The sequence below is a fragment of the Onychostruthus taczanowskii genome, unplaced genomic scaffold (genome assembly GCF_017590055.1).
Source record: "Onychostruthus taczanowskii isolate IOZ18803 unplaced genomic scaffold, ASM1759005v1 scaffold37, whole genome shotgun sequence".
Taxonomy (NCBI): domain Eukaryota; kingdom Metazoa; phylum Chordata; class Aves; order Passeriformes; family Passeridae; genus Onychostruthus; species Onychostruthus taczanowskii.
Window position 1 is genome coordinate 1137468 of NW_024501126.1, and position 26072 is coordinate 1163539.

A 26072-nucleotide genomic window follows, 5' to 3' on the forward strand; every position below is an offset into this window, starting at 1 on the left:
TGAAATGCCTCAGATACAGAACTGGGGCTGGAGTAAGCAGTGACTTTTGTCAAGGTGTTACTGATTAGTATGCCTACTTCTAAGGAATGTTCATATTCCCTTCCCTCTTTAATTGGTGTCTTTTTGGTCAGAACATTTAATCTCTGGCCCTTCAGAGTGGTTGTACATGGCTTTATCATCCACTGTTAATTAATTCCATTCCGTGTACTTTCCACCATCTGGATTGTTCAAAACCAGAAATTTCATCCTTTATGTCACATTAGCAGATGTTCTTTGGTCATTATTCCCTTAAGCCTTTGAATGTAAAGCACACGCAGGCTCATTTTCATCACTCATCTTTGCGGCAGCTCAAGTGACAGGCTGCTCTTTCAATCCCACAAAAGGCCTTTTTCATGTTTTTTACAGACAAAGTCCATGGCCCTGAACAAGAAACAAGACTCAAGGAAGAAGCAGGATTGTAGATCCCCCTGATGGGGTTTCTGTGCTCTGCTCTGGTGGTCGGGGATCCTAGCAGGAAATCCCTGCACCTCTGAATGATATTTCATTGATATTTCATGCCACAGGCCTCCTGTACCTTCAGTTTTAGTGTACAATTTTTTTTTCCCCTGGCTCACTGCTGCCAAAAGACTGTTAAAGGCTAACAGCTTGAGGCATGACTCAGCTTCACTTTTTTTTTGTTTGTTTGTTTTTTTTTTAATTTAAAACAAAGTCAAGTAGGTTAAGCTACCTCAAGGCAGGTGAAAATAATTACATTTAGCAGTTGATAAAACCCACATGGTAATTGAATCCAATTTTCAAGAATATATTATTGGTACAGAGCTGTATTTGTGTTGTAACACCAAAACCTTCAAATACATCTTTAAAAGTTTCAGTTTATAGTGTTCTTGCAGTTTTTACTTACTGCATAAAATTTAAAGAATGTTATATCATATGAAGGTATGGAAAGGAAACAACATCACTTCTGTAAGTGAATGCCCATAAATTCAAAATACCCATTTCAACAGTTAGATGTCAAATGCAAGCTTCAGAAAATTCCAGCTCCAGTCCCTGAAGTAACTGGAAATTAGATTCACTGGTACCGAAATACAAACTCTCTCATTCCCTGTTTGCACATTTTTTGCAAAAACCATCATTTCAGATGTAAGCTCTGAAGACATCCAAGATACAGCCACACACACTGATTATGAGCCTGCAACTCTGATTAGTTCTCAATCCTAGACACAAGACAGCAAAGAGAACCATAAGGAAATTATTTTCAAAACTAAACTTCCACAAGGTATCACTTGACTTCACTAGAACAGCAACACAATTTTTACTACAGCACAAGAAACAGAAATACCTGATTTTTTAGTCAATCCTAGACACAAGACAGCAAAGAGAACCATAAGGAAATTATTTTCAAAACTAAACTTCCACAAGGTATCACTTGACTTCACTAGAACAGCAACACAATTTTTACTACAAGAAACAGCAATAACTGATTTTTTTAAAAAAATAACCCAGAGTGGCTCAACATGGCACATTCTGCCAAAAATCTGAAAAGCCAACATGACATGCTTTTCATCAAAATGCATCAATACAAGCATTCACAGGCACAGGGCAGACACTGCTCAAGTTCTTGAAGGTAGGTCACCTTTACTCGCTGTATTGTATTAAATGGTTTCCTTTCTTTTACTTTAAAGTTCTGTTTTAGGAAGAAAGCTTATAAAAAAATCCAGTATTTGAACAATAAAGATACCATTACTGATATACTTCAATAAGAATATGGTACATGAGAAAACAAAAGCACTTCCAGGAGCAGAGGAATATACAAAGCTCCATATACGTACCCCTCTTGTCACTAACTGAACACTGACTCCAGTTCCTTCCCGTGTTTCTGACAGCAATAAAAATCACTTCATCCCAGCATCAATAAATGTGGGATTCACAGACCAACCGCTCTCTTTTTGTGCACTTTATATCATCTCTCTTTTCTCACTATTCTCATTTTTATGTGGCCACTGATTTATCAAGTGAGTGCAGTAAATGCATAAATATCACACACATCAAATAATTTCCTAAGTCTCTATTTCTCCAGGACATAAAAGTAGTAAGCATGAATACTGCCAACAGAACCCTATTACTCATCATGAACAAGTTTCTTTCACCTTCCCTCCCAATTTCCTTCCTTCACCGTTTGCTTGAGGGGGGAGGAAGTTCCTCCTAAGGTAAGGCCACACCGCAGGGTAGTGGAAGATCTATTCAAGATTTCCATTCCCCAGTGGTAAGAGAAACACAGAAGGCCACACTACAGCTGTAAGAAATGTATTGTGAATTAAGACAGTGACTTTAATTTAATGCAATTACTTGTTAATTTAATATCCCTGAATCATTATTGCTCTGGTGCCTTGGCCTGTGACTCCATTAATTCTTCTCATCCCACTCCACTTGCAGCAAACTGAGCAAGGCCATGCTAATGGAGAAGTTGCAATTATTTATCTTGTGCATTTCCTGCTGACTGAGGTTATTGCACCATGCAAGAAATGTCAGTGGGTTTGAATAAAATACTGATAATGGCACGACATAAAGCAAGAGGAGACTGCAGTGCCATCATTTGCTATTGAGTTTTTGCCTTTTGGATGAGCAGGAAAGCATTCAGTTGTTAAGTGAAAGCTTGGCATTACTGAAACCCATCTTTTTTCAAATTTTCAGTAAGAACTGCATGATTTTTCCATTAATGAAGTATTCCAAATTCCATGTAATTTACTTAACTATGAAATGTTTACAGCCAAATTCCTACTGTTAAATCCAGCAACAGCTGTTGAAAAAGGTTATTATAAACATGTTAAAAAACTTGAATGCATAGAGGTTTACATGAGAAATGGAAAATTAGGCGATTTCTCTATAAAAAACCTCAGTTATATTGTATTATTTTATATGACTGCATTATTTAAACATCAGCGCTACAAAGAATAATTAATGAAGGAAAGGGTCACACTGCAAGCTCTACAGGACCTTTATCCACATTCTACAAAACAGTATGAATGAAAACAGATTCAAAAAAGGAGTTAAAGGGTAAATAGATTTTCACATACCCACTTACTAGCATAAGAAATTCATCATCTGAAGGCTAAGGTAACAGTGCTGCAATGGAGTCACGGGACTGGGTCACTCTCTGGGAAGTCACGGGGTTTACAACACACCAGTGTCCTGGCACTCTGCTCCAAACTGCAATTACACTGATTTCTGAGTGCTAGGGAACACTGCTGGGCTTTGCACTCAGCAGCCTCTATGAAACACATCAATACACCAACACAACCTCATAAAACTCAAAAGCCTCTAACCCAGAAAAGGTAAAAAAACAACCCAACCCATTCACAGATTAAAATACAACATGAATTCATAAGAAAGTAAACAATGTTTACACACATGGAGAGAAAAGAAAAAAAATTACATGAAGTGCTTAAAGGAATCAATAGAACAAAAAAGCAAAAGCCAGAGGAGATGTCATCTCAACATAAAAGACTGCTAAAGTGACAAATGCAGGTCTGAATATCAAACACAGTGAAGAGTCCTTAGCTAAAGTGAATTGCTGGCAGAAGTGCTGTCTGGTTCTACAAAAATAAAGTCAGTATTAAAAGAATAGATTTTAAAAGCAAACAGGGGAAATAAAAAATCCCTAACATTCTCCTGGTTTTGAATGGCTCTCCACAGCAGCTTTCTTTTATTAGTTGCTTTTGTTGTTGATTTTTTACCAAAGAAAAGGATTCTCCTATGTTTGACACATTCAGTCACACAAAGTAAGACTTAAACCAACAAAAAGGGGAAGAACCCAAGCTAACCCCTGAAGCTTGTCATAGCATTATAAGAATCACCAACACTGGAATTGGCTCACTGCAAATAATCTGATATTTAAAGAGTTTATAGGTTATAAGTGGAAGAGCAGTTCCTAGAGGATTGCATATTCTTTGCTCCTGCTGACAGAACAAGCTCTTCAGCTTCCTAAAGCTGCTGTCACCATCTCAAAAGTAACAGGCACCTGCAAGAGGTCTCCAGGTGCAAAACTTGGGGTTACTTACCTTTTCATGTACTTACATATCAGTAAGTATTAGAATGCTTTTATCATTATTTTTCTCCTCCAAACAAACACTCCCATTACAGAGGCAAGAGATTCCTTGCCTGTATAATGGGAAAGTCTGTATAAATCTTGAGAAAGCAAAAACTAATGTCTGTACAGCCTAAGCCATCTTGTTAACAAGTATTTCATCACCTGAATTTTGTAAGCTTTTCCATTTTCTAAGGACAAGAAGCTGAGATTTCTCATGTACCTTTCGTGCCATTTAATTCACAGAAGATCCTAAATGCCTTGAACACCCAATTTTTACAATGAAAGAGCTTTCATTTACCATCCAATCACATCCCCTGACACTATTCTATTACTTTCAAATGCAATAAGAAGTATAAGACACTCCGTGGGGCTTGTAACAGCATAGAATGAGAACTGTATTAAAGCTGCTGCCTTTTGACCCAGAAAAAAGTACCCCTTGATTGTCCCTTTCACTCAGGGTAAGAATTGTCAGTCAGCCACTCAGCAAAAGAACACATCACTCAGGAAGGAGTAGGTATTTAAGACTTGTAAAAGGGTTGGAAACGTGAATTTCACAGCAAATTAACATCTTAAATCAAGCTTAAGACTGGGGTCATTATTTTGAAACCCTTCACTCGACTGAAACGTTCTGCTGATGGTATGAGTGGGTCACAAAATCAAAGTTAACACACAAATTAAATTCTGAATTTGGTGATAAAAGCTAGACCACAGTTCTAAATTAAAGGAGTGTTACTGACAGCACCCAAGAGGAACCTCATGTGACTTAATTCCCGCAAATGTAGCCTTTGCTGAGCTGGGCTATCTTTTATCTAGAAAGAATAACTTTCAAACTGAAAAGCATCCATCAACGTGTGCTCTAAAGCATAGCACAAAACTTAATTTCAAAGGCAGAAAGGGTACAGCAAAGAGCAGCTCCCAGTGTCAAATTAATGCTGAGGTGCTCAAAATCCCCTCAAACCTCCCTCTGTTTTTAATATGGTGCTTATTCTTGTTACAGACACCTACAGCCCTGCTCCTTGTCCTTCTCTGAGGAACAGCACCATGCTGCCTCAGAGCTGCTCTGACCTCGGCAACTGAAAGAGAAGCACTTGATCACAAAGGAAGGACATGTAAATGAAACTGTTCAAGTGCCTTTCTCTGTTCAACTATGGCTTCCCCCAAACAGGACAGACCCAACAAAAACAAATGAACCAAACAACCCCACAAAACCCCTAAGCAAACAAAAAACACCATGGAAAGAGGTTTTACCCAATAGAAAAGTTATCAGCAGATAGAAAGGCAAAAAGAAGAGGGGTGAGTATCTTCAAACTTCAATCTGAGTTAGACTAGAATGGACTGGAGTGTGTGACACAAATCCCATACAAACACTAGAGTTGTCAAGAATGAAAACCAAACCACCTCTGTGGATTACAAACAGCAAGACTCAGCTAAAAACTTACAAAGGATACACAGAGTAGAAGACCAGGAGAATTAATATATCAAATTGACAATACACAGCAGAAGTAATGAATATGAGCTTGGAAAGATGTAAGATGTGAAAGATCTGTTGTGAGATGAGCCTCTCAGCATTGCTCAGATATTATCTGTGTGTCAAAAAATCCCAGCTTGCACTCCACAACAGATTGCTCCAAAGACAGCAGAGAGGAACAACTGGAAGGGATGAGAGCACAGATCAAGGCACAATTACAGTAATGGGGATTATCATAAAGATCAGATCAACAATTCACCATCTATTTAATCACACAACCCCAGGATGGTTCAGGCTGGAAGGGACCACAGTGGCTCATCTGGTCCCACCCGCTGCTCCAGCAGGGTTGTCCCAGAGCACTGGGCACAGGATTGTGTCCAGGTGGCTCTTCCAGTGTGGAAGTACCACACCCTCTCTGGTCTGTGTTTGAAAAGTTCTTCCTCCTGTCCAGGTGGAACTTCCTGAGCTTCAGACCCTGCCCATTCCTCGTGTGCCATTGCTGGGCTCTGCTCTGCCCCTCCCTGCACACAGGGACACCCAGGGCTGAGGGCTCCTCTCAGCTGGGGCTCTCTCCAGGCTGAACAGCCCCAGCTCCCTCAGCCTTTCCTCATCTGGGAGATGCTCCAGGCTCTTCATCTCTGCAGCCTCCACTGGCCCTGCTCCAGCAGCTCCATGTCCTTCCTGTCCTGAGGAGCCCAGAGCTGGACACAGCATCCAGAGGTGCTTCCCAGGGCTGAGCAGAGGGACAGGATCACTCCCTGACCTGCTGGCACTGCTCTTGCTCACACACCCCAGGACTGCTGAGTTGATGGCTGGTAAAGAAAGCCAGTTCATGCTATGGTTCAAAACAGGCACCTTCCTGCAAAGATACTGATTCCACACAGAGGTCAAAGAAGCCTAGACCATTAAATTTCCTAAACATGAGGGGGAAAAACCCCAGTTCTCCCAAGCTAACACAGGCTCAGTTTCTTGGTCAGAACACCTCCAGTGCCAGCCTGCTCAAAACCAATGTAGATCCAATTCCTGTGTCTAAGGCATGAAGACTCCACATGTATAGGGAGGGGGAGAACAACCCCTAAAGTGATTCACAGAGTGCTTTTCTTCTTGGAAATATTGTTCCTCTTTGGATTTATTTTGAAATGTTACCCTCCCACTTATTTATTTCTTAACCTTCATATTATCTAAAAATTCTTTAATTTATATATTTTGTATAGATAAGGAAGGAAAAAAACAGTGGTTTATATTTAGCATGCCTCTTGTGAATTTCTGTCCTTCTCACATCAACAGATAATGTTTAATCTAGTAAACTTTGGCATAATTTAAAATAGCACTCGTCTCCAAAGTCTTGTAGATCTCCAGCATTCAGAATGTTATTCTTCAGGGAACCCATTAATTTTCACAAAAAGGTCTCAAAGGGCTGTATTAATTAACAGATCCAAGTAATCTACAGAAACTGAAATACTGCCAAAACACTCTGCACGTACTCCCAGCTCATTAAAAATGCCAAAATCCTCAGTTTAACATTAAATAATTCCCACAGGACTTACAAAAAAGCTTACACAAGTATGGTATTTAAAAATCATTTTAAATGCTAGGGAAATTTACAATGATTTATTATCACAATTACACATAATAAACCTTTCAGAGCTATAGCTCCAACCTAAGTTATAACTGTTACTGTGTGATAAACTGCTACATCAATATGTCCTTTCCATATGGACTTTGTGCTCCCATTCTCTCACTCCTGCTTTGTAGAGAGCATTTTGTTCAATCTGTCTAAACTACTACAGAAACAGACTCAATCTTACACCACCATTGCTCTAAAGAGGATGAAGAGCTCAAGAAGTGATACTGAAGGATGGTAATATCCAGCCCTAAAGAGATGAGGAAGCAAACAAGGGCAAGTAGTGCATTGTTTAAACATAAAACCAGGTTGAGGATGCTTATGGATCAGAAATTATTTGTAAAGTCTTGGCACCTACGGTTTAACTCATCAAAAAACACCCTCAGAAAGTTTCAATGACTACCCAAGTTATGCCATATCCCATCTTTGCCCTACTCAAACTGTACCAACTGACATGTTTTATTGTCTTCTCCTCCTTTGCCCTTTTCCCCACACCCCTCCAAGAATGACTGTGCACAACCCAGTTCCATTTGTGTCCAAACTTCCCAACTGCAAGGTCACACAATTCTAAACTCAAGGCAAAAATCAGGCCCAAAACCAAGCACTTTTATTTCCCAATGTTTCAAAGATAAAACATGTCTTCTTTTCAAGAAAAAAACCAAAAACCAACCTGAAGGCTTTAAATCCTTGAATACTCCCACAATGTTACATTCCATTTTCTATTCCTTGGACTCTCTTGTGACTTCACTTCTCTATGAAGTATTTTCACTACTTCTTTATCTACTTTTATCTATTTGAATAAAAAGTCTTTGTGTTGTTCCTTTCCCCAAAGATAGACTTCATCTTGCATAATGGAACTGTAACTGCAGTATTGCAGACCTTGGCACACATACTCACATGAAAAGCATGTTGAAGCACTTCAGGAAGTTGAAAGCCCACAGAGCATCACATCTGTTGGAGTGCTCCATTATGTCAGGAATGACACACATTGGGCTGAACAATATGGAATACCTTTAATGCCTGTACCATCCACCAGAGTGGTTTTTGCTATATAACCACATGCAATACAAAATAAGGTTGAAGGACATTTCAGTATCAAAGGCACCAATTTTCATATAAGCCATGCTAGCCCATATGTCATTATTAGCTAGTGAATTAAATTCAGACCCCAAAAACTATTAAACCACACATTATTGCTTCATTTTTTAAGTCACACTGAGTTTCATGGATGTTTCCTTGCCACTAGACCAGGTTACAGCATTACAGCAACATATTTAGTTTCTATTTTTGCTCTGAATGCTCAGAAATGCAGGGAAGTCAGTTTTAGACAGAAAACTCTCCAAGTGGCCATCAATCTTCCTTCATTTGCTGTTGTCTCATTTGTCCTTCCCCTGCCAATGTCTCTCTCCTGAGAGATAGCTGATCCATTTAAACACCGTTCACAGCACAGAAAGAATTTTCTGGCTTCCCTGCCTGCCACAAACACCAGCCAGGAACAATGCAGTTAGTACTGTGGAGTATCTAAAGGATGTGCCATCCACAGGATCTAAAATTACCATCCAATTCCCATCCCTGGAAGTGTCCAAGGCCAGGCTGGATGGGGCTTGGAACAACCTGGGACAGTGGAAGGCTCCCTGCCCATGGCAGGAGTTGGAACAACATGAGCTTTAATGTCCCTTCCAACCCAAACCATTCTGGGATTCTATGCTATGAATCTAGCTTGGAAAACTACACAAAACTGCACCAGAAAAATTTCCCATCATGTGAACAAGTAGTGCTGCTCATTTCTGGCTGCTGGTACTTTTGCTTTTGAAAGCAGTGATATAAATATGCACATATTTTACTAAAACAGACCTTTGTATAAGAAGGCTATTTTAACATAGCAGTGCTTGGAGAAGCACTATAGCATTTGGCAGCATCATCTCCTGTAAAGTCTTACTGAACATCTTAAAGTTGTCTTAGAATTTGATTTATAGTTAGCAGAATTATGAGGCTTGATTTCCCAGCACTTTCAATCCATAACTCAAACATATGAAAAAACAAATAAATACCAAACAGAAGCAGGGGGACTTCATTGATTTTAAGTTTAAAAAACCAAACATATTTCAATTCAAAGAAGCTCAGAAAGAAACTGTACCTACTCTACAAAAGAGATCAATAAATAAATTGGAATGCTTCATTTGCTGTGGTTCCATTAGGGATAGCACACACCAGTTAATAGCAATTTCATGATACCAAACTGCAGCAATGCCACAATGAGCAGGAAAACAAGAGGAGCAACACACTGACCCTAACCCACGTTACCCAAACACCAAGAATGAAGGACAAAATTTCAACTTCTAGCAAAAGATCAATGACTAACCAGAAGTGTGTGCTACAGAATAATCAGCATTCATACACCCATAACATTATTTGAATTACAGAATCATTAAGGTTGGAAAAGACCTCTAAGATCAAGTCCAACATCAAGCCAGCACTGCCAAGGCCACCACTACATCACATGTCCAAGTGTCACATCCACACATCTTTTAAAGGGAGATAGTGATGGGCTGGGATGGTGACTCCATCAGTTCTCTGCCCAGTGCATGACAATCTTTCAATAAAGGAAGTTCCCTTCCTAGCAAAGCACAATCTTGCTAATTGTAATACAAGAAATTGATAGAAAATAGTCAAAATAACCTCTGTTTCTGAATAAATTTTAAAATCACAGCGCAAAAGTAAAGCAAGATAAAAAACACTGTCTATGCTATATGGAAAACTATAAACCATAAATTTTAATTAAACAAACTTGTTTTGTTTTGGACACTCTGTGCCTAAAACATGCCATTTCACAAACAGATGGCTTTATTTTTAAGGGAAAAAACAAACCCAAACAAATAAATATCAACAGAAGTTCAGTCTGGAAATAGCCCTGATAAATGTAGAAACAGTTTCCAGTGTTGCAGTCCATTAACTTCCATGATTATGAGCTCTCACAAGGAAACAAGGATGATCACAGCCTTACACAAACATTCACCTGGGTGACATTTATATTTCAAATACCAACATTTACTACCCAGGGCCCAGAAACTGAAATCTCCATCAGTTCTGTTTTGATTGTAAGTTAGAGTTATAAATCTAATTGGTTTGAAACAGGAAAGAAACAGATCCAAGAAAAGCTGACAAGTACTATTCTACCATTTAGTATCAATTAGTGAAAAATCAAAATCAAGACATTCTTTTGTCTGGTTTGACAGATGCAGTTTGTTACTCACTTACCTCATCTGTCCTACTTTGATGAGAGAAAAATGTTAATATGAATTTAATTATTTAGCTTAAGACTGAACCAAAAACTCCACAGATTTTCAACTCTTAGCAACATCTACAACTGGAATGAAGTTTTCAGAAAATGCTGAGCATCCCCAAGGAAATGTAGTCATTTTGTCTGAGTCTCCAAAGGAGAATTGGTCTCTTCTGCAATATGGATGTTTGTTTATACACCTGCAGAGTAGCTACTGAAAGCTGGATCTGAATTAGAATTTGGGCACTTACATGATACAGATTCTGTCCCTAAAGTCAAGCACAGCCTCTGAAAATTTGAGCATTAGTGAAAATATTCAAGTAAGATTATTGCTGCCATGCATCTGCTCCCTTTCACAGCTCCCAAATCCCTAGCTATGGATCTCTTACCTGCTCTGCACAGAACTTACTGCAGGCAAAAAACCACAAACCATTGTGATTTAATAATGGTTATCTAATGATGACCGCCAGTCACAGATAATTATAACAGCAGTTATAATTATCTGCGATATATAATTATATATAGCAATTAAAATCTATCCAGTAAATAAACCCACAACCACAACTCACCACTGCCATCCATCTTCCAGCAGCTCCTAAGGACTTGTTCCAGCACCAGGACACACCCTCCTCCTGGCACCCAGGGCAAACAGAACAGAAGCACCGCTGCAGACGATGCACAGCCCCTGGATTTTATGGCACCTCCATCAAAACCAAGGGTTGAAAGTCTATCACTGAATTCCTGGTACTGGCAGGCTATTCCAAGTTCTGTTGACTATGGCAAGAAATAGATATCCTGGCCTAAAATACTGCTAGAAAAATGGGCAGCTACAGAAGTGAAGCTACTGAAAAGTATTTTTAAAGAAAGGCGGACATTGGCCAAGTCCTTCAAATATAAAGAATTCCCTACTGCCTGATTTCTTGCCCAATTCCATTTGGAAGGTGCTCTTGTACTGGAAATTCTCCAGGGAGATACATCTGAAAGATTAGGAACTGAAATCACGAGTAGAGGAACATGGAGGGAGTTGCGGAGTGAACAGGCCAACAAACCTCTAAAATTCAGCTTCAGCATTTCAAGGGAAACCCACAGGAATTCACTCTCCTTCCATGGAACTTGAACATGCTTTTGAACATTTTTAAAACTTCATCTTTCAGACTGAGTTTAAGTTTTACTTTTTCTGTCAATCTTATCATTTGCATAGCTCCAAGTGTGTCAACACTGATGTTTTCAGAATTTACTGTGAAGTAAATTTTGAAATCAGAATGGAATAAACAGGAAATCATCACTAGGAGGGTTGGTACCATTCTTGTAGTTTTCATAGGTATTTCTCCTTATTGCTGTTTTGTACTTAGGAACTTTTATTCAACAATGCAGCAAGTCTGCCCACAATCTAATAATTCTTTTCCTTCTGACCAGCTGTGTAGTTACTCACTCAAACAAGAGTAAATACACCTACTTTCTTCTTTAAATTTCTTATATTTATCTTGCTTTCCTTCAGAGACACTGCAGCTACTATAGTTCAAGTACTACGCTCATTTTAATAATTGAAAATCACACTTAAAAATATTTATATAGCAAAAAATCAACAGAAGATTTTTTAAAAACTGCAGCTATTAACACCCTGTAAGATAAAGCCCTGATATGAGATTTCCCAAGCCACGGGGATTAGGAAATAGAGCTACACAAATGGGAACTGCCACCTTTATGCATCTCTGTGTTAGTGCTGTATTTCTAAATCACTGCAACCATAAATACCCCAAACCTTCAGTGATTTTACATTTGGCTTATGGAACTGGTCTACAAATGAGTGGCAGGTGATTTCAGTTTCTATTACCCCAGCCAGTAGAGAATCATTTGAACAGCAGGTTTGTAATGCATGCACAACTTTTCATAGGTCAGACTGAGAATAAGGGAAGACCACAAGCATTAATAAATCAGTTTACAATTTCTACAGGATAGTATCAAAGAATCAAAAGTGCTTAATGGTATTAATTGCAATGTATTAAATGCTTTGCCAAGTAAAATTCCTCATTAAAGCACAGCAAAAGCAACCCTACACATTCCCTCTGATGACTTTTGAACATTATGCATTTTTGTTGCATTTATGTAAGTTATTTCTATTTAGAATATATTTTTAATTTGGCCTTATCTTATATTTTTATTGTGTTCCTCTTCCTTTCTTTCTACCACAATATATTATTCCTGAACACTGATTCTCAGGAAAACCAGTCCACAATGCTCCTCACTTTCCCAGAAAACAAACCACTCACCTATGGGCTAATTGTACACATATCTTGCTGTGACTGCCTACAAACTCAACTTTTTAAAAAATTAACTTTTCCCAAAGATATGTATTTCTTCACATGGAAAAATTCATTGCCAAGTACTAGAAAATGTAAAAAGTGGTATATGAAATCAAAACAAAACTTCTAACCATCCCAAAGAAAGTATTTGTTTCTTGACAAATAGTAGTTCTGAACAGGTGTTAAATATATAATAAAAATGTAAATGGCTTTTAAGTTCACAAGAAGAATTCAGTATTGCAACTTCAATGAGGATCTTCTTGTGAATAACTATTTAGAATTGTGTCAAAGTGAAAGAAGTGTCATGACACATATTGGTCACCTCCTAGAAATCCTAAAGTTTAGCATTTTTCTTTTCTAAAGAAAAACAAATCCCATTATATGGATTCCCTCATGCTAATTAATATCTTTTTAAAGCTCACAAATATACTCCATTTCAAGAAAATCTCAACATCTTGTTCACACTCCATGAGATATATTTATAAGCTGACTTATTTTTAAACTGTCTTTGGTTAGTGTATCAGCCCATGTGACAAGTGTCAAAACCATTTCTTTTATAATTAATATATTACATCTGTTCAATACAGAATTACAGAATTATAGAATACCCTGAGTTGGAAGAGACCCACCAGGACTCTCCAGCCTAGCTCCTGGCCCTGCCCAGGACACCCCAACAACCCCACCCTGTGCCTGAGAGCATTTCTCATGTCCATTAAATATTGAGGTTTTAATGCATTTGGAGCCCAGAACAGTCAGATCACCACAGGATGATTGCTTTCAGTTAAATACTTACCAGAAAATTACTAACCCAGTCTATTCAGCCCTTTTCTGTCCACAAACTACTGGGAATAACAAGCAAAAGCCAAGCAATTTAGCAGTGACAGTTGCCAGGCATCACACCTTTGGCTCTATGGAGAATACACAAGAGCCTCAATAAAGTTACAACCATATCTTTTTACAATCTTTGTTTTTGCAAACAAGTACTTCTTCTGCCAAATCTGCTCAATAACTATGAAGATAGCTAATAAAAAGAAAATATATTATATGCTTTCCCTCTGTTGACCCTGCCTAAAAATAGTAGTTTTTTTCTGGTAAGTATGCTTACTCCCTAATAAAATTACAGAGATACCCAGCTCTTTGAATGTGTGCACCATAAATACACAACATGCCTTGAGATTATCCTTCAGATTATTGCTGCTATGGTTTCAAAGTCTCTGTTCCAGCCAGAGCCAGGGCCCTCCCTCAGGAGCCATCCCTGGTGGCCAGAGCTGCAGACAGAGCTAATGAGAAACAAAAAGGCTTCTAAAGACTCTGATAGCCCAGAGCTTTAGAGATGAACAGGAAGGAACATTTACCCTGCAGGGGAAGAGGGAACGGTGGAGCCAAGGGAACCATTCACTTCCCTTCTGATTGCTGTATGAGATGGAAAAAGCTCCAAAGGAGGGCGAGAGGGTTGGAGCCAGGAGTTCTGCATTCCTCCTGCCAGGGCTGCAAGGCCTCCCAGAGCGTATCCAAGTGTGAGCCACACAGTTCTCACTGATTATTCACGGAGAGCTCACTTTTCCTCTCTATTAAACTGCATTACAGGGAGCTAAACTGCTTCTGACATTTTCCTCTTGAGTGCTCCCTCCACATAAACTGTGTCCAAGCTGCTGCAGAGCTGTACAGTAAGTCTGTGGAACAATCCTTTCATTACAACATGGGCCTTAATGCAGCCAGAAATTAACTTAATTTGTATAGAAAACAGTGCTACTCTGCCATCGAGGGTTAAAGCACTGAACTGTGACTTGGAAGACATGAATTTAATTTCTGGATCTTCCACTTGGGCAATCTAGCAGGAATGATTTCACAGGAGGAAAATGGTGTCTCACAGGATTGCTGGGCACATAAGGACATGCATGAAGCTGGCAGGGCACACACAAATATTCTTCTCAACCTCTGTAAGTGATGTGGAGTGTACCCACACTTGCAGCCTTTAGGGTTATTTATCACTTGTTCTTTGCAGAAGGGTAAGAACTTCATGTGCAGTTTAAACACACATTCACACTACTCATAAAGGCCAGTGACGGTGGAAAAAAAAGGCATTCATTGCAAGAATTTTTCAAAGGAAAGTACTTGAATTTGCTATATGGCAATGAGAGATATATAAAATTTATTAACAACATTAATTTGATGCTAAAAGACTTGACAGGTTTATCTGGGAAAGTTAAATGTTTAAAACATCACGAAAAACCCTTACTGCAAGTGTACAGACTGATCTGTCAGAGTGATCCAAGCTGAGCTGCTGGGTTTTGTCCCTTGTGTCATGGAAAATGAACTAAGTGACTTGTTAATTTTACATTTAACCATCTCTAACATTAGTTTCTTCAACTATATTCAAAGGCTGATCAAATGGAGAGATGAAAATAAAACATGAGAATCAGGAATTTCTTGTCATATATACAAGGAGATAAAGATTAACCCAGGCTTCCACTCATATTGGTTTTGTTTTTGAAAAGACACACAATTTGAATAGTTCAAAAGAGGCTAAATGGAGTGTTTGAATATTTCAGCACACATAAAAATCCATTTCTTCAACTCTACCCTTCTTCAGCAGATGTGAAAATTAATAACATAAATATACTTGTGAGTATTATTAGATTTAATTTATACACACTAATGTGTGTGTTTATGGGCACCTTTTAGCACCCTCCCTTCAATATTTGTGCACACTGATGGATGAGATTTGCCCCTGAGCCTTCTTTTCTCCTGGTTGAGCAGCCCCAGCTCTCTCTGACTTTCCTCATACAAGAGATGCCTGTATGTCATATTCCTTTAAAAGCAGGTATAATTTCTGTAGGAAAATTAAGCAACAGCTCATGTTGCTAATGCAAATCTCCAATTCACTCTGGCTACTCATGCAAGAAATCAGCATATGATGGCACAATTAAAAAGTTTTACTGTTAATGGAAAAATGTAATTTAATTTTAAAAAATCTTTTCTAATGCCCTAGGAGGCAAGAAGAGGGTTTAAATAATTAGTAAGGATTTTTTTTTTATCTCAGTAAACTCTTCAACAGGAAATTTCCTCATGAATTTTGGACTTTGAATCCTCTTTCCTACCTTGTGTTACACAAGGACACAAAGATTCCTATGACTGATCACCTCTTGGTAGACAGACCCTATTTTGCTTGGCATTGTTCAGAGACAGAATAAAATGACATTACTTCCCCAGCTCTAAGGCAACAGAGAGATGGAAACAAATGGGAAGAACACAGGAAAAAGGGAGCCAATATTTGTCAGCCTGACAGGCAGCAGTCTCAGCAAACCATCAGGGTGACTGTTGTCAGAACTCTACAGGCATCACAGAGAAGAATATCAAGGGTAGTGACAAGACAGACCATGGCAAAGCTGCTCTGAGATGTTAATGCAGAGCTCTTGGCAAACAGGAGCAGCAACAAAAAGAACCACCAAGATGTTTGCTTAAAAATCACCTGTGCTACTTCTGCTACTTTGTTTACACACAACACAATTTCAATGTCCTGCTCTTCCCACAAGCATATCTTACTTAACTATATAACTCCAAGAAAGACAGAGTCTGAGAATGAAAAAGAAAACAGGCAGTTATGTCTAGGAAGGACCAAAACATAGTCCAGAGCAAGTGACAAATCTGACTGACAGAACCAAACACCTTGTTCTTCACACACTGCCAAATTCTCTGTGCCTCTCCACCTTACCAAGTGAATGGAAAACTTCACTTTTACCTAGTGCATGTGGAACTCTGAAAGAGTGCACACCAACACCACTCATTTTGCAGCAGAACTTCAGGCTATAATCTAATTCCTAAGAATTTCCTCATGTCAACACTCAAAGGATTCTCTGCCCTGCATAGCTGGCTCCTCTGTGTGATGTGGATGCGCATCTGTGTGCACATATGTGCTCAGCTGTTAAGGAGAAAAAGTGGTAGATGTGAACTAAATGTGAACTCTTTTCCTCTGAAAAGAACCCAGGGTTCTGCAGTACTTTCCTACCTTCATCTCCTGGCACAAGGCTCTACAAGATTGTACCTTTCATTTCAGTTACACAATTTTATGCCACAAGTCAATTTGCATACATCTCCCAAGGAGATAAGTTTTTAAAATCTTCTCTGGAATCTACTGATAAAAAAAGGGGAAACTAGTCTAGTAAAATATAATGATGAATTAGACTCTATTGAAAAGTTATCTTTTATTGGGCCAATCAGGAAATGTGAGATAATCACTAAACATTTTGCATTTGCTTTTCTTTACTATTAGCTCCACCTTTCTATTTTTACTGTGCCTAGGCAGAGCATTAGAGCATTGCTCTGGTAAGCATTGTGCTTACTAGAACAATTTTCTATCTTTTTATTTTACAAACTATCAAACAAGGACAAAGGATTTGAGAACATCAAGTTACATGTAAATTAGAATAATATACATTTCCTATTTATGCAGGTACACTAGTAGGTACACATCCATTTAAAACACAGAATCTCTAAGGTTGGAAAAGATCTCTAAAGATCAGCAAGTCCAACCCAGCTCCACTGTGGTTCATCACTACTACGTGTCCCCAAGAGCCACATCTACACTCGTGAACACTTCCAGGGACACTTCCAGTGATTCCATCACTGCCCTGGGCCAGTGCCTGACCACCCTGTCAGTGAAGACATTTTTCCTAATATCTAGTGCAAACATCCCCTGGTACCTGTATTAGGCCATATATTTACAAATTCTATAGCAATTCTGATTGTAAGTGCATCAACGCAGCGACTGCCAATGATAAACAGAAAATAAGACATGGAGGCAGGGAGGGAGGCCACAAAATCTTAATTTACCAAAACAGCCTAGATAATTACTGCTTATTTTTCAGCTTCTTCTTGGGTAGTCATCTCTCCACCATAATACCTGGCATTTTCCTGGTTTCCAACGCTGTGCCAAACATTGAAAATGCACTGAATACTGTTTGTGTGGGCACCTTTCTTTTCCCAAGTGAAGGCAAGATGAACCATGACAGATGTAGCACTGCATGTGGTGACTGCAGAGGTAATTTTTGTGGGAAACAATACGAAAGCTTAAAGCAAACATGCAGAAAGCCAGTGAGGAAAAAGAGGACAAGTAAGATTAAGGAAGATCCTTCAGCCACTGTAGATCTTATTACAGTGCTTCTTGTAGGCACAGTAAGATGCACCAGGACATTTAAAAGGACACTGGAGCAATGGGAATTTAATGCAGTAAAGGAATGCCTGTGAGATGATTTGAGAAGTGGGAATCATTCAGCTTAGCAGCAAATAAACATGGTTTCCCAAGGGATTTCTCCTCCCCCTTCACTAACATGCATTTCAATGAATACTGATGAAGGTCTGAAGAACTAATGTACGTTTGCTTCTGCAAACTGTGAATTTGGATTTGCAGGTGCTCCAGTTTCTATGGAAATGTAGAAGAACCCAGTAATACCCATACACAAACCAGATTTCTCACTGGTTCTGGTGAGAAAAATCTGGTCTCATAAGTCAACAGAATGTTTTTCATCTATCCTATGAACATGAACTACAATAAAAACTTAATTTTCATCTAGTGCATATGGATTTCCCCTTGTGTCTGTAAAATCACAGACAATTATAATTACTAGAAATACATTTAGTGAACGTTTGGAATTTCTTTAGGTGGGCTATTTAAATTTAATTCCCTATACAAATAATTTAATCTAAGTCATTCTTCTCTGAAAAATCTTGATTTATGCATTTAATAACCTCTTGGAAAACTAGATTCAGAACTGAATAGCTGCTGTGCCAAACTAAAAAACCAAGCTCTGTGTGCATTATCTGTGTGCCTTGGTATTGGATTCTATAGCACCTAAAAAGGTATTTTCAAGCTCTTCCCCCAAAAAAATTTGCAACTTCTGTTGTCTCTGTGTTCTCAGTCACCTAGAGCCAAAAGGATTCCAAAAGTGACCCTTTCTTCAACAGAGATCTGTTCTCTTGAAACAGTCCTGGGATCCTCAGGACTTCCTCAGTCTGTTATTCCTCTGTCAAATTTGCTTGAAATTGAGGAGGGTGTTCAAAAAATTACTGTAGTAAACACTGTCAAGAAAAGACAAAGCCAGCTACCATAGAGCCTTTGGCACTACCAAGAAAAACAAGACAATCTCTCTTTTCCAGCACTTGAAAAGGCTGATTTTAAATAGCAGTATTAGGAATAGAATATAGGAAATCATTTTTGTTAATTGAAATATGTTTAAAGTGTTTTTTTCAGATATAGATACATATGTAGTAACTACACCCCCCCAATGTACACAGAGACTTTTTTAAGCTAACAAAAAAAGTTCAGTTGCTTTGTTTACATTTTTTCAAGCACACCTTAAAGTTCTTTTGTTCTTTACATGATTTTATATTATCACACTTTTAAAAGAAGCATTTCACTTAATTTCAGAGCATTATCCCAGGCTCTCACTTTCTTTAAAGTAGCATATTTACATGGAAGTCAACATCATATTTGCAGTATACAGAATTAAACACACATCCTCTCTGGCAGGTTTCTTTTAGTACAGTTGTTGTTTCTCCAAGCAAGTTCTAAAGTGTTTCCAAATAAGTTTAAGGACATCCAATTTATTTTTATTTTAGAAAATTGCTTGCTGAAGTGGCACTGTATCCTTAAGGTGTGATATCCAGTTATGAATTTCAAAGAATACTTACAATTTCTCAGCACATTAAGTATCTCTGCTAGCAATAACTAGAAGCGCTGGATAGAAGGATCTACAGAAATTATATAAAAATATAATTCAAGAAAGAGAATGAAAACAAGGAATAGCTTTACATGACCATATTTATCTGCTGTTGTTTGGCTACAAAATAATGGGAAAACTTTGTTAGAGATGTTCTTTCCTCACCAGACCAGAGCTTCTAAGACTTCCAATTACATATTAAATCCTTCTAGATTCATAAGCAGTTTGTAACAACATTCAGAAGTACTTAGCAACTGAAACCTGGCTTTCTCTACAGGTAAAGGCAGACTTTTAACATGGAAATGATGACTTGAGCCTGTGATACACCAACAGCTTGTGCTGCTGCAGCCTGGAAGGATCACAGCTGGATGCTTATCCCACGTGATGCACTGAAAACCCTGTCCAGTGAGGAAGTGTCTTCCTTCTCCAGACTGGTTTTCTGTCTGGTTTGTATTTTTTTAAGCACGCACTGTTACTGAATCTGGTGTACTTCAGATAAGCCAAAGAACCCTCTGATATTTGGGTGGATTTGCTACAGGCTCCTCTAAGCAGCAGCACAGAGACACCAGCTGCAAGCTTTCTTTCGTGCTTGGACCAATATGACAATGTAATTTGGGAGGAAGTTATGCAAACCAGACAAAAACCCAAAATAGAGCATCTGGGAGTCTAAGCAGAACCCTGGAGGCCAAAGCTCACAGCACTGTGGTGGTTATTTACTGCAAAATGTGGGAAGTTACCAAGAGCAACTGTATGTGACCTTTGCATTATAAGTATTAAATGCATAAATATTTTTAAAATTTAATTTAAAATTATATTCAAACCCAGTCAATGCATCAGAATGGTCAGAACTTTACTATGAACATTTACTTTTTTAAAAAATATTTTTAGGTTCATTCTTCCTCAGCTGCAGCTAGCAAGCCAATCTAAATTTAAACTCTTCTGATTTTTGACCCAGGGGAATAAACTACAACCAAATACAAATTGCAGAAATATTCAGCATTATAATTTAGTTTTGTGGAATCAGAGTTTACCTGAGTTGGTTTCTGTTTTTATACCTCTTAACCGAATCCCACTCTTCCTACATAAAAGATGAATCTCAGTCTTTAAACAGTTCTGCCCAGGTGTTTTACTGTATTTACACTCCCACTGCATGTCATGATCAATTTTTCCACTGTGACATCCTTCAGAGAGGAAGTCCCCCTGAGTGCTGCCAGTAATTTTTCAGATATTTACTTACAGTAAACGCTTCTCAATGACCTGTTGAAAAATAAAACTCCACATGTACCCAATAAAATTAATGTACTGCTCACGGTTCCTACCAGCGCACTGCGAAGTCGTGCACCTTCAAAATGCTGCTCAGCTGATACTGTCCAGATTTCAGGGGCTGAGTGTGTTCTTTAGCATGCTCAAAGGATGGGGTCCCTTCACGATCAACAGGGAACTCTGAATCCTGCAGAAAACCAGAATTATTCATTCTCAGAAATGCTACATAACTTCACACAATGTATCTATATTACTATTTTGAAAAACCAAATTCATCTTATTTTTCCACATTTTTTTATCTTCTATTCAATTTTCATATTTTTTTACATCAATGTTGTCCTGATTTTATTAATTTTTATATATATTGCTAAAGCTGACTGCAGGCAGAACAACTGACCACTAATAATTAGTTCTTTCCAAATTATATTCCTACTATTTAAGATAACTGGCCTGACATAAAACGCAGGACAAGAACTGAGAAGGAAGGTTTATATCAAATCCAGTAAGATTACTAGCATGGGTTATTTTCCTTTTTTCCACAGCCTATTTGTTTTCTATCCCTGTTTTCCATGGGAGGTTAGCTCCATGAATTGCATCCAGAGGCAAAGCTGCTGTATTCTTCAAAAGACCTTTCTTGGAAGTATAACGCCAATAAAAAGTCAAAATATGTGTAGCTAATTTACAGCCTCATTTTCCATTGGTGTGGTTTAAGGTACTTCCTAAGATTAATCAGCAGACTAGGAGATTTACTACTAGCTCTAATTAACCAAGTTTAATAGCTTTATCAAAAATAGATTGCCATTAAAGAATGTAACAAGGGTAACTGTGCACAGTATATTATAAGGACTGCACCAGCCATTACAAAACCACTTTCCAAGACACCACAATTTGCTGAAGACTTGGCTTATGGCTTCTGTTTGCAACATTTTAGGACATCCTGCTGTGATAAGCTTTAAAGGACACTGAAATCGCTGTGCTCTTTAAAATGCCCATCAACCACTAAGATTAAGGAGGGGATAAAATCACTGTATTTTAATCTGAAAGCACACACACACAGCAGGGATAACCACTAAGACTTTTTAGTATTTGTTTGCACTAAACTTGATAGCAGCCATCCTGTTTGCTGATAATTTGCAGCAATGAGCATAAAGCAAATTTCACAAATACAAAGCAGCAAAAGAATATCTGTTTTTCTTTGGTTTTGGAAGCTCCACACCCTGCATTGCCCTACAAGGGTGCTATTAACCCAAGCCACACTTATGAAACCACTAAACTAATGACTTAATGATCAGTCTGAGCACATCTATTCCAGACCCAAGACCTGGAAGATATTTTTCAGTGGACTGTGGCTTCAATCACAGCCTAACAAAACCACTCCAAAATCCATGGAACAGCAGGGACTGTCAATATTGACTAATATCAGACAACAGTCTTTTGTCTCTGAATGGGGAGAAAGACAGAATCTGGAAATCATGGTGATGCCTTGTGAAGGCTGACCTAGAACAGAGGCTGGACAGATTTAAAGAATAAAGTAGGAATTTATTAAAAGGCCTCAATGGATCCACCTTGGGCAGCACAAGAGCCCAGCCAGGGCTGCACCCCAGGTGAACCCAAAATGGTCACAAAATGGTCATGATGTCTCTCACTTTTATAAGTTCTGGTCCATTTGCATATTGGTGTTAATTGTCCAGTTACAGCTTTAGCCCATGAAGTCCCATCCTTCTTGTTTTTCTCTCTTCAGTCCACGTTGTTGATGCTCTTGGGCCTGAAATTTGGATCATTTGTCCTTGGTCCCCAGCTAAAGAAGGAATTGTTTTGTCTCCCTACTCTGTGCAGAGAGTTCACCATCCCCTAATATGAAGCCCAGACCCACACATTAAAGCAGCACAGGATCTGAAAAATATAAAAGCTAAACCCTGAGGCATCAATGGAAAAGCAAATGAGCACAGCCATCCTTTGCTTAACACAGATACTAGCAAGATACCCATTTTTGGGAAAAAAAACCAGAAGTAATTAATCTGGAATATTCAGAATTAGGAAATAAATATGTCAAGTACAAATACATGAAGAAAAAAATATTAACCTGGTATTGTTAATCCAACAAGGAATGTGGTTTTGGCTAAAGTTCCACATTTTTATACAAACTGCATGTCAAGTTTTGACTGTGTCTCAGCCATAATATTCTTGAAGATCTCTGAAGCCAGTTCAAGAAAAATCCATGGATTTTGCAAATTTAGGAACAATTACAATAAGTCTGCAGTATTTGTTATTCATACACACTAAACTGAGTAAAGATATTACCTAAAGGTAAGTATAGTCCCAACATGTGTCTACCTCTGTGCAATTCTTGGAAGCTTTCTGTATTCCTTGTCTTACAAAGTTCTACCTTTCAAGGTTTACAAATTTGAACAACTATGATTATAACATAACAAAGGCATATAATCAGCACGTTTTTTGCAAATTGTCCTTATTCACTTTCTGGAATACAGCCAATTAGTAAATGCTACCAGATTTCCTCATTTCAGAGTGAAACAAGCCTAGGAAATGCAAGGCTCTCTGAATAGAAGTGACAGAAAATCTTGCATTTTCAGTAGGAAAAAATCCCCAGATACTACTTCAGGAGATAGAGCTGTAAATGATTGCTGGAGCATTAAAAAATATAGTAAAAAGAGAATAATATAAAAATAATGGGGTTTTTGTAACTCCATGGTAAGGATCTGAAATATTTCTGAAACTGTAGCTTTTGCACCCTTTGCAGAAGTAATCTTGTATTCTGCTAGAGCAGGAGACTTGCCCTCAGCTGAGATAATTCATACCTATGGTTCCCACTGGCATGAACAGTGGGATCACTAGTCATGGCCAGATGAAATGCTGATTTCAGTAGCTCCCCAGCAGGTAGAAGTCACAGTGTGACTTTTTTCTCCAGACACAAATATTTCTCACTGTGGAATAAATGGGTTTTTTTTATCCTAACAACTTGCTACAATAGAACTGTTCAATAATGCTTGTATGAAGATCTCCCCTGATAAATTTTGGCAATCAAGTTTCATTATTTGATCCTCATTTTATTATTTCCAATTGCTAAATCCTACGGGTAAAAGAGAATCCATTACACAAGTTGAGACCTTGCATAACAAGGCTTGTGAAACTTTTACAGGCATTGACTGCAAAGTCTGATGTTCCTTCAGCATGGGCAAGGGCCATGTGCAAGCCAAAACTCAGGAGAACATCCTGAGTGCTAAGGAGCCAAAGCAATATACTGTGGTTTTGTTCACTCCTTTATCTGCTATTTACAAGACATTTGTACTGTGACAAAAATAAAAACCTACCAAGCTTTTCTCTCATATCCATATAAAAAGGAGTTACTGCACTTCCTGCCTGTGACATTTGCTCTATCACAAAAAGCAAGGAACAGAACAGTCAAAAGAGTGTCCTAGGAAGAACCTCTATGAATAAAACCCCTTCTGAATGCATGTTCTCAGTCACTGACAGGGGTAAATGGTACCTGTCCCTTTGACAGTACACTCCCTCTGTTATCTAAAAATCACAGGTGCAATAATCAGCCACTCCCGAAAAGCTGACATGACTCTTGAGCCATTTACACACAGTATTTCTATTTCCACAGCTGTCTAAAATATCACAAGAGAGAAGGCTACAGAAGTCAGAATTGTGTGAGGTCAAAAAGGCATTTCATACCTCACAGATTCATGTACAAAAAACAAACCAGAAGAGAAGAGCTTGGCTTTCTTTTGTTTGTTTGGGATTTTTTTTGTTGCTTTTTTTCCCACTTTTAGTTTAAGAGCCTGAACCATAAGAGGATTCAGTGATTTACCCCAGATCAAGCTGAAATTCTCCAGGACAGCTTGTAAACTGAACTCATATCTTCTGAGTCTGAAACCATTCCTTAATTTCCCCTTATAAAATAAAAAGCCTTGTCTTGATGCAAACTGTCATGCAATTAAGAAAATTTACCCTTAAAGCTATTAAAAATATCTCTTTTCTGTCCTGAACTTTTCCAGTAAGACTGCCTTTTCTCTTCCAATAGTAGGGCTCTTCAGAGCAAGTCTGCAGCTTTCTTTTTCCTCAAGAAAGACACAAGAGACTCATTTGTCAAAACATACAGAAGGCAATGAATAGATAAGTGGAACTGATCTAAATCATCTCAGAGCTGAGAAAAATGTAGTAGAGTTTAATAGAAAACATCCAAATCAGTTTGTCTAAATCACAGCTTGGCCTTGTCTATATCATTATTACAGGTAGTGTTGAGTTTCTCCTCACTCAGATGTTAAAAACTGAAGTCAATTGAAGAAGCACCTTCACTCTGTACCAAGGAACAAGTTCAAGCTTTGCTACTTTAATTCTGAAATAAAATAGAGTCATCTTAAGTGAGGCAAAGCCCATCAGACAGCAAATCAGTGATCACTGTCTTTCAGTGAGGGAGGAGAAGGAGCAACCTTTTCTTTTTGCAAAAATTAATGACCATTATCACCAGCAGTTCCAATTTGAAAGCTGTCAAGGTCATTGTAAGACTGCAGCTCAGACCTGTACAAGGAGCACAGTCACAGGTGCTGGTGTATCCATACATCCAATTTAAAAAGCAAATACTAGATTTTTTTTCAGAAATGTGAAGCAATGAAAATTAAGTACTTCTTAGGGTCCAGGACTCAGAAAGACAGTCTAACTTATATCACTAAATATTTTAAAGGAAATATTCTATTCTCAATTCTCACCCAAGAGTCAGCATTGTCTCTGTTTTTCTGTACTTAGAAAGGAGTCCTGAACTAATCACTGATAGTTATAGTGACATACCATTGGAAGTCTCTTTTTATTCAAAGTTACAGAGACTTTTAATGAATTGTTCACTTATTTTTCCTGAAAAATCTGATACACTTACATTATGGAGAACATATTTTGTCTATTTTCATTTTAAAGCTGTTTCAATATATTGAAATGTCCATATTTTCATTTTTAAATACCAAAGCAATCTCATGGAAACCAGTAGAGTACTCAGAAACTACTTACTACATATATAGTTTTCACAACAGGGCTTGAGTTTTACACTCATTTTTTGTCCCAACTTTCAAAACAACTTAAGGATTACTAAGAATCCATATTTTCAAAATGTGTAAATAACGAAACATTCCTAAAACACAAATATAGAAATACGAATGAAAATACTCTTGGCTGCAATTGCTGACAATGAATGAATCTTGCTTCACAGATCATTAAAAATAAAATATATCAAATATGCAAAAACATTTCAACAGCAAACTAGAGTATGAGATTTTAAACCCCATTTTACTTTTTGTTGGCTATATTTAAAATTGT

The 26072-nt window shown here is 38.1% G+C and overlaps 1 protein-coding gene across 1 annotated transcript in view; it reads right to left on the minus strand.

Moving 5' to 3' along the window:
- The window catches only part of SPAG16 (sperm associated antigen 16), a 357755-nt gene that overhangs the window by 286520 nt on the left and 45163 nt on the right, over positions 1 to 26072 (minus strand). The window contains exon 11 of the mRNA XM_041411816.1: positions 20801 to 20931. Within this exon, the coding sequence (XP_041267750.1) occupies positions 20801 to 20931 (131 nt within the window). The remainder of the gene's footprint in view (positions 1 to 20800; positions 20932 to 26072) is intronic.